This window comes from Suillus subaureus, assembly GCF_016647635.1.
Source record: "Suillus subaureus strain MN1 chromosome Unknown BJ212scaffold_7, whole genome shotgun sequence".
Taxonomy (NCBI): Eukaryota; Fungi; Basidiomycota; class Agaricomycetes; order Boletales; family Suillaceae; genus Suillus; species Suillus subaureus.
This window is the reverse complement of record NW_024538563.1, coordinates 83,536-97,853: the sequence shown is the minus strand read 5'-3', so window position 1 is coordinate 97,853 and position 14,318 is coordinate 83,536. Positions and strand designations below refer to the sequence as shown.

The 14,318-nt window shown below is 46.0% G+C and overlaps 6 protein-coding genes across 6 annotated transcripts; 4 read left to right on the top strand and 2 right to left on the bottom strand.

Annotated features, from left to right (window-relative positions):
• Positions 1 to 2,582: 2,582 nt before the first annotated feature.
• On the bottom strand, positions 2,583 to 2,750 carry BJ212DRAFT_1241569 (uncharacterized protein; the record flags this gene model as incomplete). The annotated part of the gene is made up of 1 exon (XM_041329599.1): positions 2,583 to 2,750. A coding segment is annotated over one exon (168 nt), but the record flags the coding sequence as incomplete, so codon positions are not given.
• Positions 2,751 to 3,409: 659 nt separating this feature from the next.
• On the bottom strand, positions 3,410 to 4,003 carry BJ212DRAFT_1265279 (uncharacterized protein; the record flags this gene model as incomplete). Its single annotated transcript, XM_041330474.1, has 1 exon — positions 3,410 to 4,003. The coding sequence occupies one exon, from the start codon at positions 4,001 to 4,003 to the stop codon at positions 3,410 to 3,412; it is 594 nt and encodes a 197-aa protein (XP_041195912.1).
• Positions 4,004 to 4,821: 818 nt separating this feature from the next.
• On the top strand, positions 4,822 to 5,721 carry BJ212DRAFT_1297347 (uncharacterized protein; the record flags this gene model as incomplete). Its single annotated transcript, XM_041332574.1, has 4 exons — positions 4,822 to 4,904; positions 4,970 to 4,971; positions 5,067 to 5,302; positions 5,347 to 5,721. 4 exons carry the CDS (start codon positions 4,822 to 4,824, stop codon positions 5,719 to 5,721), a joined length of 696 nt encoding a protein of 231 aa, XP_041195911.1.
• A 917-nt stretch (positions 5,722 to 6,638) lies between these two features.
• On the top strand, positions 6,639 to 8,064 carry BJ212DRAFT_1297346 (aspartic peptidase domain-containing protein; the record flags this gene model as incomplete). Its single annotated transcript, XM_041332573.1, has 5 exons — positions 6,639 to 6,915; positions 6,973 to 7,070; positions 7,121 to 7,604; positions 7,653 to 7,923; positions 7,980 to 8,064. The coding sequence occupies 5 exons, from the start codon at positions 6,639 to 6,641 to the stop codon at positions 8,062 to 8,064; spliced, it is 1,215 nt and encodes a 404-aa protein (XP_041195910.1).
• A 1,943-nt stretch (positions 8,065 to 10,007) lies between these two features.
• On the top strand, positions 10,008 to 11,341 carry BJ212DRAFT_1477934 (acid protease; the record flags this gene model as incomplete). The annotated part of the gene is made up of 5 exons (XM_041339635.1): positions 10,008 to 10,191; positions 10,249 to 10,346; positions 10,393 to 10,882; positions 10,929 to 11,199; positions 11,257 to 11,341. 5 exons carry the CDS (start codon positions 10,008 to 10,010, stop codon positions 11,339 to 11,341), a joined length of 1,128 nt encoding a protein of 375 aa, XP_041195909.1.
• Positions 11,342 to 11,993: 652 nt separating this feature from the next.
• Positions 11,994 to 14,264, top strand: BJ212DRAFT_1335841 (uncharacterized protein; the record flags this gene model as incomplete). The annotated part of the gene is made up of 18 exons (XM_041334924.1): positions 11,994 to 12,099; positions 12,152 to 12,164; positions 12,216 to 12,278; positions 12,324 to 12,357; positions 12,406 to 12,425; positions 12,474 to 12,516; positions 12,570 to 12,598; positions 12,626 to 12,627; positions 12,698 to 12,775; positions 12,839 to 12,942; positions 12,998 to 13,024; positions 13,080 to 13,107; positions 13,157 to 13,309; positions 13,362 to 13,439; positions 13,503 to 13,514; positions 13,579 to 13,585; positions 13,655 to 14,043; positions 14,099 to 14,264. Coding segments are annotated over exons 1-17 (1,078 nt in total), but the record flags the coding sequence as incomplete, so codon positions are not given.
• Positions 14,265 to 14,318: the final 54 nt, after the last annotated feature.

Sequence of the window (14,318 nt, the reverse complement as noted above, 5' to 3'; positions counted from 1 at the left end):
TGAAAAGGAAGGACGTCAGCGTGTGCATCAAGGAGATCAGTAGCGGTAGTTCTCATTCCCCCAGTTATCATGGTTGTTGCCATTCTCTGAACCCTTGCCATTTTCAAGGCGAAGCCTCTTGCACCTCGTCCTGCTGCTTTGACTCCTTGACCTTTTGCTATGAGGCCTGAGCACCACACATCAGCGGCATAGAGCATTTTAGGGATCACTACACCCTCATATAACTTCTTCAGTAGGCAGCCGTGAGCTCCTTTCGTTGCACATGACATTCTTTGACACGCCATGGTGTATTTGGTGCCCTTCGCGAGTGCATATGTCACATGCTCTTTGAATGTGAGTTCTTCATCTACTATTACCCCTAGGAACTTGTGGGAGTGGGATGGTTCAATGACGTGTCCACAGATGGTGATGGATGGTCAGGGGATGGGAATGCTCTTTCCTGTTCTGTTGGGGTCTGGCATTCATCTGCGAGATACACATAGCAGAGCTGTTTTGTCTAGTTCGAAGTCAGCATTGTGGTCTCTGCTCCAGTCTAAAGTGCCCCCTTGTTTTTCCATCATGGTTTTGAGCTTCCCATTTGCTTCTTCATAGCTCTTGCCTTGTGCAGCTATTGCTATATCATCTATAAAGCCCAGACTCAGTTCCCCTCAGCGTGGGTTGGGGTCAGTGATACAAAGGACGGGAGAGTTATAAAATAGGAAACCTATTACTGACAAAGGGCATCCTTGGTCAACCCCGTTTGAGACATTGAATTGGGCTGAGCGGTAGTCGTCAAAATGCAAGGTGGTCGTTCTATTGCTTAGTCGTCTTTTGTACCAGTTGATATATTCGAGTGGGATGCCTGCTTGTTGCATGTTGTGAAGCATTCAGTTGACTACTACACTCAGGAATGCCACCTTGATATCTAGGAATAGGATTGATACAAAGTGGTCTGTCGATGCCCAGGCGTCTGTTGCAAATTTTGTCAGTAGGTGAAGGGAGTCTACTGTTGATTTTCCTGGGTGGCCTCTGAAGTGTGTAGGCGGGAGGAGGTTGTGGTGTTCAGCTATATAAACCAGGTCATCAGCAACACATGAAGATAGGATCTTACCCATTGTGTTGAGCAGCGTGATGGGCCTGTAGGCTTTCAGTAGGCTATAGTTTGGTCTTCCTGGTTTGTGGAGCACTATAGTAGATGAAAGTTTCCAGTCCTCTGGGTAGTAGTTAAGGTCAAATGTTGCACAGAATATTGGCCCCATGTATGGAATAAGCAGGTCTTTGCATTTCTTGTATATGCAGTTGGGTACCCCATTTGGGCCAGGAGCTTTGAACAGTGAGAGTTTTGCTATTGCTCAGGAGATTTGGGTGTCAGTTATAGGTGCAAACTCGCAAATGGGTGAGATATAATCAAAATTGGGCTCAACATGTTCATCTTCTGGGGGAGGTCAGAAGAAGGTCTCGTAGAGTAGCTTACTCTTTCTCTTGTTGTCCTGTGTTACATTGTTGCCTCCCAGATCTTGCAGGTCTTGCAGGGTCTTGATTCTTGTGTGAACTTGGTCTGTAGGGTCACTGGCTGTGTATCTGTGGAAGTCCCAGATGTTTGTTGGTGTTAGCGCTTCGAGCCATTCTTCCCAGTGTTCCTTCTTTGCCTTCTTGATGTTTTCGGAGAATCGGTTGTAGGCAATGCGGAACTCTTCATGGATGGGGTCTTGTCTCCTGGCCAGTCGATCTCTAGCTTTCCATCCGAGCTTGTGTACTTGCTTTCGTTCGACATCTAGGTCTGATGACCACCATCATTTGACATATGGTGATTGCTTGGATTTCAGGACATGCTCTTCCACTGTATTAGCGATTGCTTGGGTAAGGTGTGCAAATGTTTGCTGGAATTGATCCATGGTTTTGATGTCAGTGTGCAGCAGAGATGTTTCTAGGTAAGTAGATAGGGCTTCTCTGAATTCTTTCCAGTCAACTTCTCTGAAGTTCAATCGTGGTGATGGGTTGATGCATTCTGGTTGTAGGTCTATGGTGCTAATGATTGGGAAATGGTCAGTGATAATGGGACAGAGTTGATATTCTACAGCACATTGGGTGAAAGTATGTTCAATTTTGACAGAACAGAATGCATTATCTGGGTGGGTGTGATTTTTTGTGTTTGATGCCTCAAGTGTTGCAATGCCTTGTGGGAGTGCTTGATTGAGATTATATTCAGCTAATAGATTAATTAGTACTTCTGTGGCATCTAGGTTCACCGCAGTGAAGAGGTGGCTGTTGCTCATCATCTCCCACATTGGGTGATGATGGTTGAAGTCTCCTAGCCAGATCATGTGCATGCTCATTTCTCTGGTCCCGCCTTGAGTGGGATTTGTTCGATTACAATTTGCTGTCTCTTTTGTTACTAAGTGTCGCTCCATAAATTGGAGGGTGCATGCATGGTCACAGGCATTGTAGATATTATAGATACATACCTTACCAAAGTCTCTGTGGAGCTCAATCACTGTAATGTTGGGTGAGTCGAGTGGGATTATGTGCCAGTTATTTTTGGATAGTTTCTTGTTGACGAGGAGGATGGATTGAGTTCATTCCAGGTTGGCGTGGTGATTGGAGGGGTATATTACGTCCCAGAATTGTCTGAGGTTGGATGCGTTAGCTAAGCCTACTGGGTTGAGGAATGGTTCCTGTATGCATGCTAGATCATAGGTGTTCAGGTTGAGGTTCTGGAGCATGTGTTCCCAGGCACTGGATGATTTTCTTAAGTTTTGCTGCCATATTTTGAAGTCTGTTCTAGGAAGTTGTTGGTTGTTGTGGTTGTGCTGCATTAGTCAAAGCCTGAGGTAGGGGTTCTTTCGGTTGGGTGGTTTGGGGGTGGGGATAGGGACCAGCAAGGCGTGGATTGAGGGGGAGGAGAGAGAGAGGGGGAGGGAGGAGGAGGTTGGTGCAGCGGGTTGGTCGGAGTTGTCTGTATGGTCGCATTTCCATTGTTCTGAGGGTGGGAGGATAGCCAGTTAGACATTAGGTGTGCTTGCAGGTTAGTGCCAATCAGAATGTGGTTGGGGTTATCACGGGGGTGGCAGCAATGGCCTTGACCTTGTGTTCCTTGCTGACGGTTGGGTTGTTGCATGGTCTTCTGTTGCTGGGGAAGGTGTGTCTGAAGTCATCCATAGTTGCCTTGGTTGTTGAGGTCTGTTGTTGGCTGGCTCCATGCTGTCTGGGTTGGGGGCTCGTTCCACTGTTCAATGTTGCCTTCTAGTGTTTCCCAGGTAAGGGGGTCATCCATTGGGAAGTAGCGGTATTTGGCATCTTCTGATCATTTCTTAGCATGTTCCCATTTGTCGATGAAGGTGGGGCATTCCCTGCTCCAGGATGTGTGTCCCTGGCAGTTACAGTTAGTACATTGATAGAAGTTTGGGTCATCTACTTTGCATGTTGCAGTTCAGTGTTCAGCTCTGCATGTGCCGCACATGTCGTGTTGTTGAGTGCATTCTGCTGCAACGTGAGTTCCATCGAAGGATTGGCATTTGAGGCAGCATGTTGGTTCTGGTAGAAGTTTGCATCCAAAGACTTTCTTGCCCTCCATGGAGATGCCGAAGTGAAGTATTTGGTTGGTGCTCTCTTTTGTCTTGAGGGTGACAATTGCATGTGCTGTTTGTTGTGTAGGGCTTCGCCTTGTGATCAGTTTAATCCATCTTGCTTTTGTGATCGATCCTGGTTTGAGACCTCCTTTCTTTTTGATGTCCAAGTTGGTGTATATGGATCCAGGGTCGTATGAGATAGGTATATTTTCCATTAGGATGTGGAAGGAGCAGTCCTTGATGGTGGCATTGGTGCTGAAGTTTACGACAAACTTTCCTCGGTGGGCTGGTATTTCGAACCATTGTGCTGATTTCACTGAGTCAAGTTCGTACAGGATGCCGCTGTGAGGTAATCTTTGTACTGAAATGAAGGTGAGTCCTTGAGGGATTGTTACACCATCCTTTTCTACTAGTTCTAGGGTTATCTTGGCTTTTGCTACAAGTTCAAATTCCATTAGTCCTTTCAGCATGTCTATTTTGCCATAGGAGTGTCTGTCGATTAGGATTTGTTTTGCTTGGGCTTTGCTGCAAACTAAGAGTTTGGTTAGCAGAGGGGGAGCATTAGTTCTGGCTGCATTCACATATGTTTTTGACCCTTCAGGTTGCATTGCATTGGGTAGGTCTTGTGTTGCCATGGTGGCATTCATGACCACCTTCTTGATGCTTTCTGATGAGACAAACAAGTTGCCACATAGCTCAGTTACTGTGCTTTCTAGCACAGTAGTGTGGGTTGTTGTGGCTTCTGCAATTGCCCCTGCTTTTTCTTCTAGTTGAGCAATAGGGCCTTGCATGAGGGAATTGATCTTTTCTATAAGGTTAGCTGCATCTAGGTTTTCTTCCGCTTCAATAAGTAGTATGGCTATGGCCCATAGGATGTCAGTTTGCATGGCTCCTAGGGTGGCTGCTATACTAAATTCCAGTAGTGCATGAGTGGTTTGTTTGATGACGTTGCATGTGGTTGGAAGGTTGAGACCATGCAATAATAACAGTTTTTTGGCTGTGGTACTATCTTTGATCATTGACATGGTTTCTGTTCCTGTTATATGTTCAGTTATGTCTTTGCTTATTGATAACAGAGGTTTGCTAGCAGTTGTTTTGCGCCCTCTAGTGGGCACTGGCAGTGCAGGAGAATGGTTAGTGTTTTTGGATAGGTTTTGTGGCATTAGTGCCATTTTTACTTTATGTTTTTGTGTTTCTTTGAGAGTGTATAGTATGTGTATGAAGACTATTAGAGGAAAGGAAAGAAAGAAAAGAAACTGTAAAGGCGTTGTTGATGCCTTCAACACCGATAGGCATGATGTTGAAGTTTTTGGTTTTCGGGGTCCTTGTAGGGGTACCACTTGGTGCGGGTCCAAGGTGTGTTTTCAAGGTAATCAATGAATGTGGGTTACTGACCCATGATCAGAAAGAGACCTTCATAGAGGTGAGCTTGTGTGTTGCCCTTTCGTCAATTTTCAATGAACATAAGTTGCATGCCCAAATGTGTACATTCTGTCATTAATGAATTAACTTTATCAGACACTTTGAAGCTGTGGGCCTCAAACAATGTCACTGCAATGTACAAGACAGTGGCTGCACCTGTTTTGATCATACTTAGTGCATTCAGAACTGTCACACAAGGACTTGTCCAAGTCCTATACAACTTGTGCCCATCAATCTGGTCATCTGTATCCAAACTCCAACACAAGATTGTTGTGGTGGAGCGCCTCATGGACAAAGAAACACTCGAGTTCATTTATGGACGAGTTCACAAAGTGAGTTGATTTATATTTCATTGAATCTCACTGAACAATTACAGCTGCCTAATGGACAAGATATTTGCTACCCATTTGAACACAAGGCCATTATTAATGTAGTCCTCAATGCAACTTTCCTCACAGGTTATGCACAATTTGTCCTACTTAAAGGGATGGACTCATTCAATAACCTTATGGCCATGGGTGCTTGCACTGTCCTTTGTTGTCTTCAAGAATTCACGCCTGGATCCCACCACTCCATCAACTTTGCAGCAGCAATTTTCAAGTCTTGGTACAACAAATTTATGGGTTTCATCTCAATGATGATTAGGGAGACATCGCAGTTATGGGATAGATGGGTGAACTTGCACACACAAATGCTCCGTAGAGGTTGCTTGATTGGAGGGCTTGATGATATCAATATCTCTGTATTATAATCTGTAGTTGTTATCATACAGTACTATCATACAATATCATATCATATCAGCATCTACACGCTCGATAAACAAACAATCGGCATCTCCGTTATTGCAAAAAATGTTCACTTTCAACACAACGGCATTATATCACCAAATTCAGCGAGTACGAGAGGCACTCCCTGACCTATACCTAAAGCGTCGCTCGAAAAGCTGCTTTTCGAGCGGTTCAACACTCAGATGAGGGGTGAGTGTACGTTACGTTTACACGCGCGTATCGCCGAAGTGGTTGATGACGAGAAGAAAAAAAGTATCATCGACTTAGGTAACAGTCGCCGATTTAAATGTTTTTGGGATAGGAACCGACTCGGAGCCACCCTGTCATAAAGGGTGCCCATACTCCGGAGTCCTAGCCATACGTGCTCCCATCAACGCAAGCTACATAGTTGTTTCATGATGGCAACCACTAGCGGGGTCTTTGCGTTCGAACACATTCGAATTCAGCCTGATTCCTCAGGCTGAACGTTCTGAACTTCCAGAATATAAACTTCAAATCAAGTGAGTGCAGAACGTAACGTAACGTCACTAGCAACGTTCAAACGAGGATGAAATTGCAGAATCATGCGCTTCTAAGTTCTCAGCGGGACTACTGAGGGTTTCTGCTAAACAGGTTCTGTCATAAAATCCTGCAGGTCATTCAAAAGTCACTGCCAGACTTCCATGGCACTGCAGCTACTTACTAACCGACACTGATTTATTGCATAGATGAATTTTATGGGACTCGTCCCGGGCCCAGTCACATTTCAAGCTAACGTAGTCGCTTCAAGTTCGAAGCCTGCTATTGTTCGCCTTCAGTGGTGTTGCTAGAGTAACGTTCTGATACTTTTAATGCCGACCACTATATAAAAAGGCCCAGCTAGGAAGGGTGCCTCAGGAAGATGGTTCCCTCTAGATCGCTTTCACCTCTTCTTGCTCTGCCGGCGCTCGCCTTCCTCTCGCTATCAGCGAGCGCTTTGCCTCATGCTCGGGCAGCGTCAAGCACAGCTGCTCTCAAGCTCGCCGTTAGAATAAACTCATATGGGATCAAGAACATTGCGGCTGCAGATCGAGCTCGAATCCAAACCTTACAAGCTGGCGGCAGTTCTTCTGTCAATGCAACCAATGACGTGATGATATACACTGCTGACATTGGCGTGGGGAGTCCGGCAACGTACTGTAAGCTGCTCGTGCTCCTGTGATTTCTTTGTCTGACGTGTTGTCAATTTCATACAGACACACTCCTGATAGACACTGGAAGCTCAAACACCTGGATTGGGGCCAACAAGGCTTACGTGCCAACTTCTACGAGCCATGACACAGGCGGTACATTCGTGAGTCTTTGTCTCTACGTGGCACATACATTTTGTCAAACCGTTTCCAGTATGTTACATACGGCGATAACAGTTACGTTTCTGGAGAGGAATACACAGACACTGTAACGCTCAATTCTGATCTGGTCATCGACAACCAATCTATTGGCGTCGCATCTAAAAGCGACGGGATGGGTGATCTGGATGGAATTCTTGGTGTTGGACCAGTTGATTTGACGGAGGGTACCGTCAGTAATGCAGATGAAGTTCCAACTGTGACGGACAACCTCTATGCTCAGAAAAAAATCAGTTCGGAAGTACTCGGAGTGTTCTTCGCGCCTGCTTCCTCTGATGATAGTAGTGGCGAGCTCACATTCGGCGGTTATGACGCCTCCAAAATTACTGGAGGCATCAACTATGTACCGATCACATCGACATCTCCAGCGAGCGATTATTGGGGCATTGATCAATCCATCAGCTATGGATCTAAGCCCATTTTGGATGAGACAGCTGGTATTGTCGATACCGGGACCACACTCATTCTCATTGCCTCCGGTAGGTGTCCTGTATACGATATCAAAACCTTTCTAACTCACTATTCAGATGCCTTCGCTAAATATCAGGCCGCTACGGGAGCAACCCTCGATGAGACCACTGGCTTGTTAGAGATCTCATCTGAGCAGTACGACCAGCTCTCATCCTTGTATTTCACTATTGGTGGGGTTACTTATGAGCTCACCCCGAATGGGCAAATTTGGCCTCGATCGTTGAACAGCGCCATTGAAGGTACTACCGACGGCATATACCTGATCGTCAGTTCCACTGGGAGCCTCTCTGGTTCTGGCTTGGATTTTACGAACGGCTACTGTTTCCTGTATGCTGAGCTACATTTTTTCTGGGAAAATAGATTACTGAATTGTTCTTCTACAGCGAGCGGTTTTACTCGGTGTATGACACGACAAACTCCCGAGTCGGGTTCGCCACCACTAAGTACACCTATGCCACGACCAACTAACTGCGGTCCTTCAAGAAGTACCCGGGGCCGCATCAACATACCCACAAGAACATTCGTTACTTGACCATTCGTTACTTATTTCATCACATTCATTTTTACCCCGTTGACGTCCGAGTCATACTCATGAAACAATACGCTACTAATCCCAATTTAAACATTCTTGCTCCGCTTCCGCTAAACACGAGGCCTCTACCAGAAGATGCAAACCAGCTGCCCGATACTCCCCTTCCTCGGTGAAAATTGCGCTCAGCAGCAGAAGACAGTAGTAAACGACCGAAGCTATCTACCAATTCCATAGCCTGCATTTCTTTGCACAACCTTTACCGTAGTACAGCCTTCAACGTTTCAAATTTTCCGTAAGAGTGCTGTGTTAACGGCAGCTAGGCAAATAAATGCGAGCAACATGGTCAGGTGCGAGACGCGTGAATGAGTATCGATGAAATGTCCGAGCAAAGCACAACTAATCAATACCTGTTTAATTTTAAGAGACCCGGTAGGACACCCCTAACATGTTCACTTCAAGGTATATATACCGACAGGTATTTATGCTGCCTTAGTAGATGCGGCATGCATCGTCACTCATAATATTTCTTCCCACTGTACATCGTCCCTCTTCCGTATCCCTTTTTCGTGTCATCTATTGCTTTGGTGAAGAATGTGTCATTCGGGTGGGGCTTGCAAACCGAGCAAGCACTCAACGCTTGAGTCAACAATGTCGTTATATTCAAAAAAAAAACATCATCTAAGCATATGATGTGAATATGCAATAAATTAGACCAAATGCATATAGGCATAGGTAGTGTGAAGGAAACGAGATGAGGAGCGCAAAACCACTGGTAGGATGCCAACCAGGGAAAGAACGAGATATCACAGGTGGCTTAAGGCACCAAGAATGACAGGGAGACGTGGTGAGGTCAACATGAGCAGCGGGAAACTGCGGTAGGTGGCGGTGGTAGCGCCGGGTTAGCGGTAGCACGAGACGGGTCATGGTCGGGTATGTAACACCAGATTCGTGGAAGGGCGAGGAAGGGTCTGTGTTGGCGTGCCATTGTAGTGAGAAATTGCAGAAGACGTTGCCCTTGAAATGTGAGGACTGTGGAAGTGCAGGAGGTTGAGAGATCAGGCGGTCACGCAAGGGCGACAGGAAGTTGCAAGAGGTCGAAGTGGGAAACAGAAGACTGTGGCAAGTCGTGGCGGCAGCGCGAGGAAGGTCCTGGTTGAGTGTGTTAGTGTGTAGCAGGAGGTGGCAGGAGGTTGGCCCTAGGTGGTTGTGCCGATGGCAGCGCCGTACTATAGCTGCAGGATGTTGCTGAGGTGGCACTTGGATGTGGGAGGCGCAAGCGACAGGAGATCGTGGTTGACAGCGACGGGGATATGGTTTCAGTGTATGTTCACGTTTAGACACGCGTACGGTGAAAATTGGAGGCTGTCACATCGTGGTTGATGACGAGAAAAAAATAGCAAAGAGTATTCGACTTACGTCGCCGCCAACATCCTTGGCAGAACGTTATGTAAACAATGTTCAAATGAGTCTGAAATTGCAGAATTACGCGCTTCTAAGTTCTGCACTACCGTGACTGAGGGTTTCTGCTAAACAGGTTCTGTAATGAAATCCTGCAGGCCATTCAAAGGTCATGGCCAGCTGGACTTCTGCTGCAGTTATTTACTAACCGACACCCATTTCCTGCATAGATAAATTTCATGGAACTCGAATGTATCTTCGCGCGTTTCAAGTCAACGTAGTCGCTTAGAAGCCTTGCTATTGTTCGCCCCCGGTGGTGTTGCTTCCGATGTCTTAATACCGACACAGCATATAAAACGGCCCAGCTATAGAAGGATGGCTCAGGAAGATGGTTCCCTCCAGATCATTTTCATCTCTGCTTGCCCTGCCGGCGCTTGTCTTTCTCTCGCTGTCAGCGAGCGCTTTGCCTCATCCTCGGACAATGTCAAGCACAGCTGCTCTCAAGCTCGCCGTAAGAATAAACTCGTATGGGATCAAGAACATCGCGGTTGCAGATCGAGCTCGAATTCAAATCTTACGAGCTGGCGGCAGCTCTTCCGTCAATGCAAACAATACTGCAATGATATACACCGCTGACATTGGCGTGGGGAGTCCAGAAACGTACTGTGAGCTGCTCGTGCTCCTGCAATTTCTTTATCTGACGTATTGTCAATTTCATACAGACACACTCTTGGTGGACACCGGAAGCTCACTTACCTGGATCGGAGCCAACAAGCCTTACAAGCAGACTAACACAAGCCATGACACACGCAATCAATTCGTGAGTATTTGTTTCTACGTGACACATTTTGTCAAACCGTTTCCAGTATATTGCATACGCCGGTGGTAGTTCCATTGAGGGGGAGGAATACACAGACACCGTAACGCTGAACTCTGATCTGGTCATCGCCAACCAATCTTTTGGCGTCACATCTGCATCTGCCGCCTCAACTATGCGTGGTCTGGATGGAATTCTTGGCCTTGGTCCAGTTGGTTTAACACAGGGCGTCGTCAGTAATACATATGAAGTTGCAACTGTGATGGACAACCTCCATGCGCAGAAAAAAATTAGTTCGGAAGTACTCGGAGTGTTCTTTGCACCTGCTTCCTCTAACGATACCAACGGCGAGCTCACATTCGGCGGTCATGACGCATCCAAAATTACTGGAGACATTAGCTATGTATCGATCACATCGACATCTCCAGCGAATTCATATTGGGGCATTAATCAATCCATCAGTTATGGGTCTATGACCATTTTGAATGAGACAGCTGGTATAGTCGATACCGGAACCACACTCATTCTCATTGCAACTGGTAGGCGTCCTATGCGACATTGAAACCCTTCTAATTCACTGTTCAGATGCCTTCGACAAATATAAGTCTGCTACGGGGGCAACCCTCGATGAGAGCACTGAATTGTTAAAGATCTCATCTGAGCAGTACAACCAGCTCTCATCCTTGTATTTTACTACTGGTGAGGTTACTTATGAGCTCACCCCGAATGGGCAAATTTGGCCTCGATCGTTAAACCACGTCATTGGCGGCACCACCGACGGCATATATCTGGTCATCAGTGACATTGGGAGCGACTCCGGTTCTGGCTTGGATTTTACGAACGGCTATTGTTTCCTGTACGCTGAGCTACATTTTTTGCCGGGAAAATAGATTACTGAATTATTCTTCCACAGCGAGCGGTTTTACTCGGTGTATGATACGACAAACTCCCGAGTCGGGTTCGCCACTACCGAGTACACCTATGCCACGACAAATTAACTACGGTCCTTCGAAAAGATCACGCACCCGGGACTATATCGATATACCCACAAGAACATTCGTTACTTATATACCTCATTTAACCCTGTACGAGTCGTACTCGTGAACAACATGGCGCTTCCAGAATCTGCTAGAAGCTCTGCCAGCTTCTTTGGATCATCCTAAGCTCACGTCACTCGGATCAGTCTAATTGGAATACCCGACGAACCTCATGCACGAGAATGGTGATGTGTGACTCACTGACCTGTTACCACTCCGAAATTGTTCGGCTCCTATAGCAAGGTATGGGCATTGGCTTATTTACAGCAGAGGTGAAGACCTCGTTTACCGCTTAACAAGCATGAACCTCATATAATACAAGAGATCCGTTATTTTCCTGATGCAGTTCCGATCTTTAGGGCAAATAAAATTTTATTCAAGCTCTCAATGACAGCATTCAGGGGAAGTTACCGTGGGCTTCCTTGCGATCACGTAAAGTACAAACGCCTCGCAGGCTGGACCTTGGCATCGCTCACGTTTTGAACACAGCTATCATGAAGCATCTCCGTGCTGGTATTGTTCGCTCTTTTGGACATCACGAGTACATATTTATCAGTGAGTTTTCGCTGATCTGATTCCCCTGCGTACCATTTTCTTTCTTTGAGATCAACAGCACTATTCGATCTTCTGTTCATAGCGCAGCTAGTATTCGATCTAAGAGTCACTCTGACAATGTCGATCCCACTGAACGCCAAAATCATCAGTGAGGCGCTGGAAGCGTAAGTGCCATACCCGTGCTGTGTTCCTCGGTTTCCTAACCCCTCTTACCAGTTCTCAAGCTGTTGTAGGTTATTAAGTATGTATCCAATGGTCCAGGCTGAGGAGACATCTGAAGGCTGTTGGCATCCTTGGCTTCACAATTCTGGTATGGGATCATGCGATCACTTTGGCAGATGAGGTCTGTCTTTACTATTTTGCTGGCCCATTGGCTAACCCACCGCAGGTAGAGATCATATGGGGTCGTCCGAAGAAACTCTGTAAGCTCGTCCATTGATTGTTTTCTTGGTAGTGACTTCAACTTTCAGTGACGTTTTTATTCTTGCTCGTACGTCGGTGGCCAGAAAATGACGATTCCTACCTGACTTTGGTGTAGAATCGGTACCTCACACCTATTGGTTTCATCGTGAACCTTGTTGGTAAGTTCTGAATGCGTGTTGTGCCGACCAGTGACGCTTCAATGATCATGAAGCACATAGCCTGCCTTCTTGGTCGTTCATAGTCAGTACTTTCAGTTTTTCTCTGATGAAGATAATATAACGAGAAATGTAGAAGTAAGACATCCAATTTAAACTTCAATGCGTTGTGACAGGTACATAGGTGCGAGCATTTCGTTCGGTACGAGGGCGCTATGACGGCAGTTGGCATTCAAGTTGCGGGATTGATGATGTTCCTGCGGTGAGCTCTCAATTGAAATCTACCAATCATCACCATGCACAATTCCTGAATCCTATCCGTCAGTGTTCGAGCTATGTACCGCGGCAACAGATATGTTGTGATCCTTGTAGCATTATTGTTGTTTGTTTGGGTGGCAGTTGGCGCTTGGCTGTTGTCTCATGGCGTGGGTGAGTGCCGAAGTCATTTGATGTGCGGTTCAGGTCCAGCTAATCTGTCGATCAGCTGTCCCTCAATCTTCTTCTATACATCGTAAACCCATCTATCTGGACGCTTCTTATCTCATCTACTCACAGTTTTCATGCAGCTTGTCGCATGGAGTTCTCTGATCGTGTGTATGTTATCCCTGCTTTTTAGCGAGTGGAATGTTGAAAACGAACTTAGAGGAAGTCTCGCATCCGCATGGGCATGGGTTCCTCTCTGTTATGACACGGTCGTCTTTGCTTTGACTTTGAACCGAACATTGCCCTCGATAAAAAATAAGGAGGCAGGGCATATCATCTACACGCTATTCACAAATGGAGTTTTATTCTACAGGTACGTTCCTGGATTGAACAATTACAGACTTTTGTATAATGTAATTTAACAGTGTAATGTGTGCCATAAACCTCATCTTTACCATCATGATTGTGAGGGCTCCACAAGGCTTGAAGAATATTACTGGACAGTACGTCTTCTATGTGTCATGTGGCATACTTAATTGGCTTTTTCTGAAACCGTTTTTTTTCAGACTTGAACTTATGTGAGTTTGGCCGATTGGTAGATCTAGGAACTGATTTCCGAATATCAATGGATAAATTTTGCAGATTAACGGTTAGTCCGATTCACGCAATTTCTTGCTTCATCTTATTCTCGGCCACATTCCTTGAATTCCTTGACAAGGTCGCAATGATGTCACGCATCACCCTCAGCTTAAAGAAGGAGGGCACACGTGGCTCTGCACCACTCAACATACATCCTAGAAGCAAATTTCCATGCCGCTTCGATTGTCAAAGGCCTGTCCAAGATATCACGAAGCTACAATCACCAACTTCTAGCTCCCAGACTTCTGCAATGAGAACAGAACTGTTCGAATCGCAAGGTCATGCAGGAGCTCTCGACGGTGATGTCTCCTCTCAAGGACAGCGAGACAGCGAAGTCTGCACCTGCTTCGCCTGCCCTGCAGTGGCCGATGCATTTGACCCTGCGGATGACGAACGCAGTCGGTACCGGGAGGCAATAGTTTGAATAAAAATTGTCATACAAACTACTGTATGACATAGACCTGCAAAGTACGTTACTCAAGTGGTCGATAATACATTCATTAAACCTCAGATGTTCAAACAGACTTAGCTTTTGCTCCGCCTTCCCCTTAAGTTTAAGCTCGAGATATCTTAAGGTCTTTTCCCAGTCACAAACTAATAGGCGAGTTTACGCAGATTTACGCAGATTTTTGTAATTATGAGCTATATATTGTTATATGTTCTTCTCAGAGATCCATCCATTCACTGATGCTCAGTGTTTATGGGCGTGAATGCGGGAGTCACAATGATGGTGTTCCCAGCGG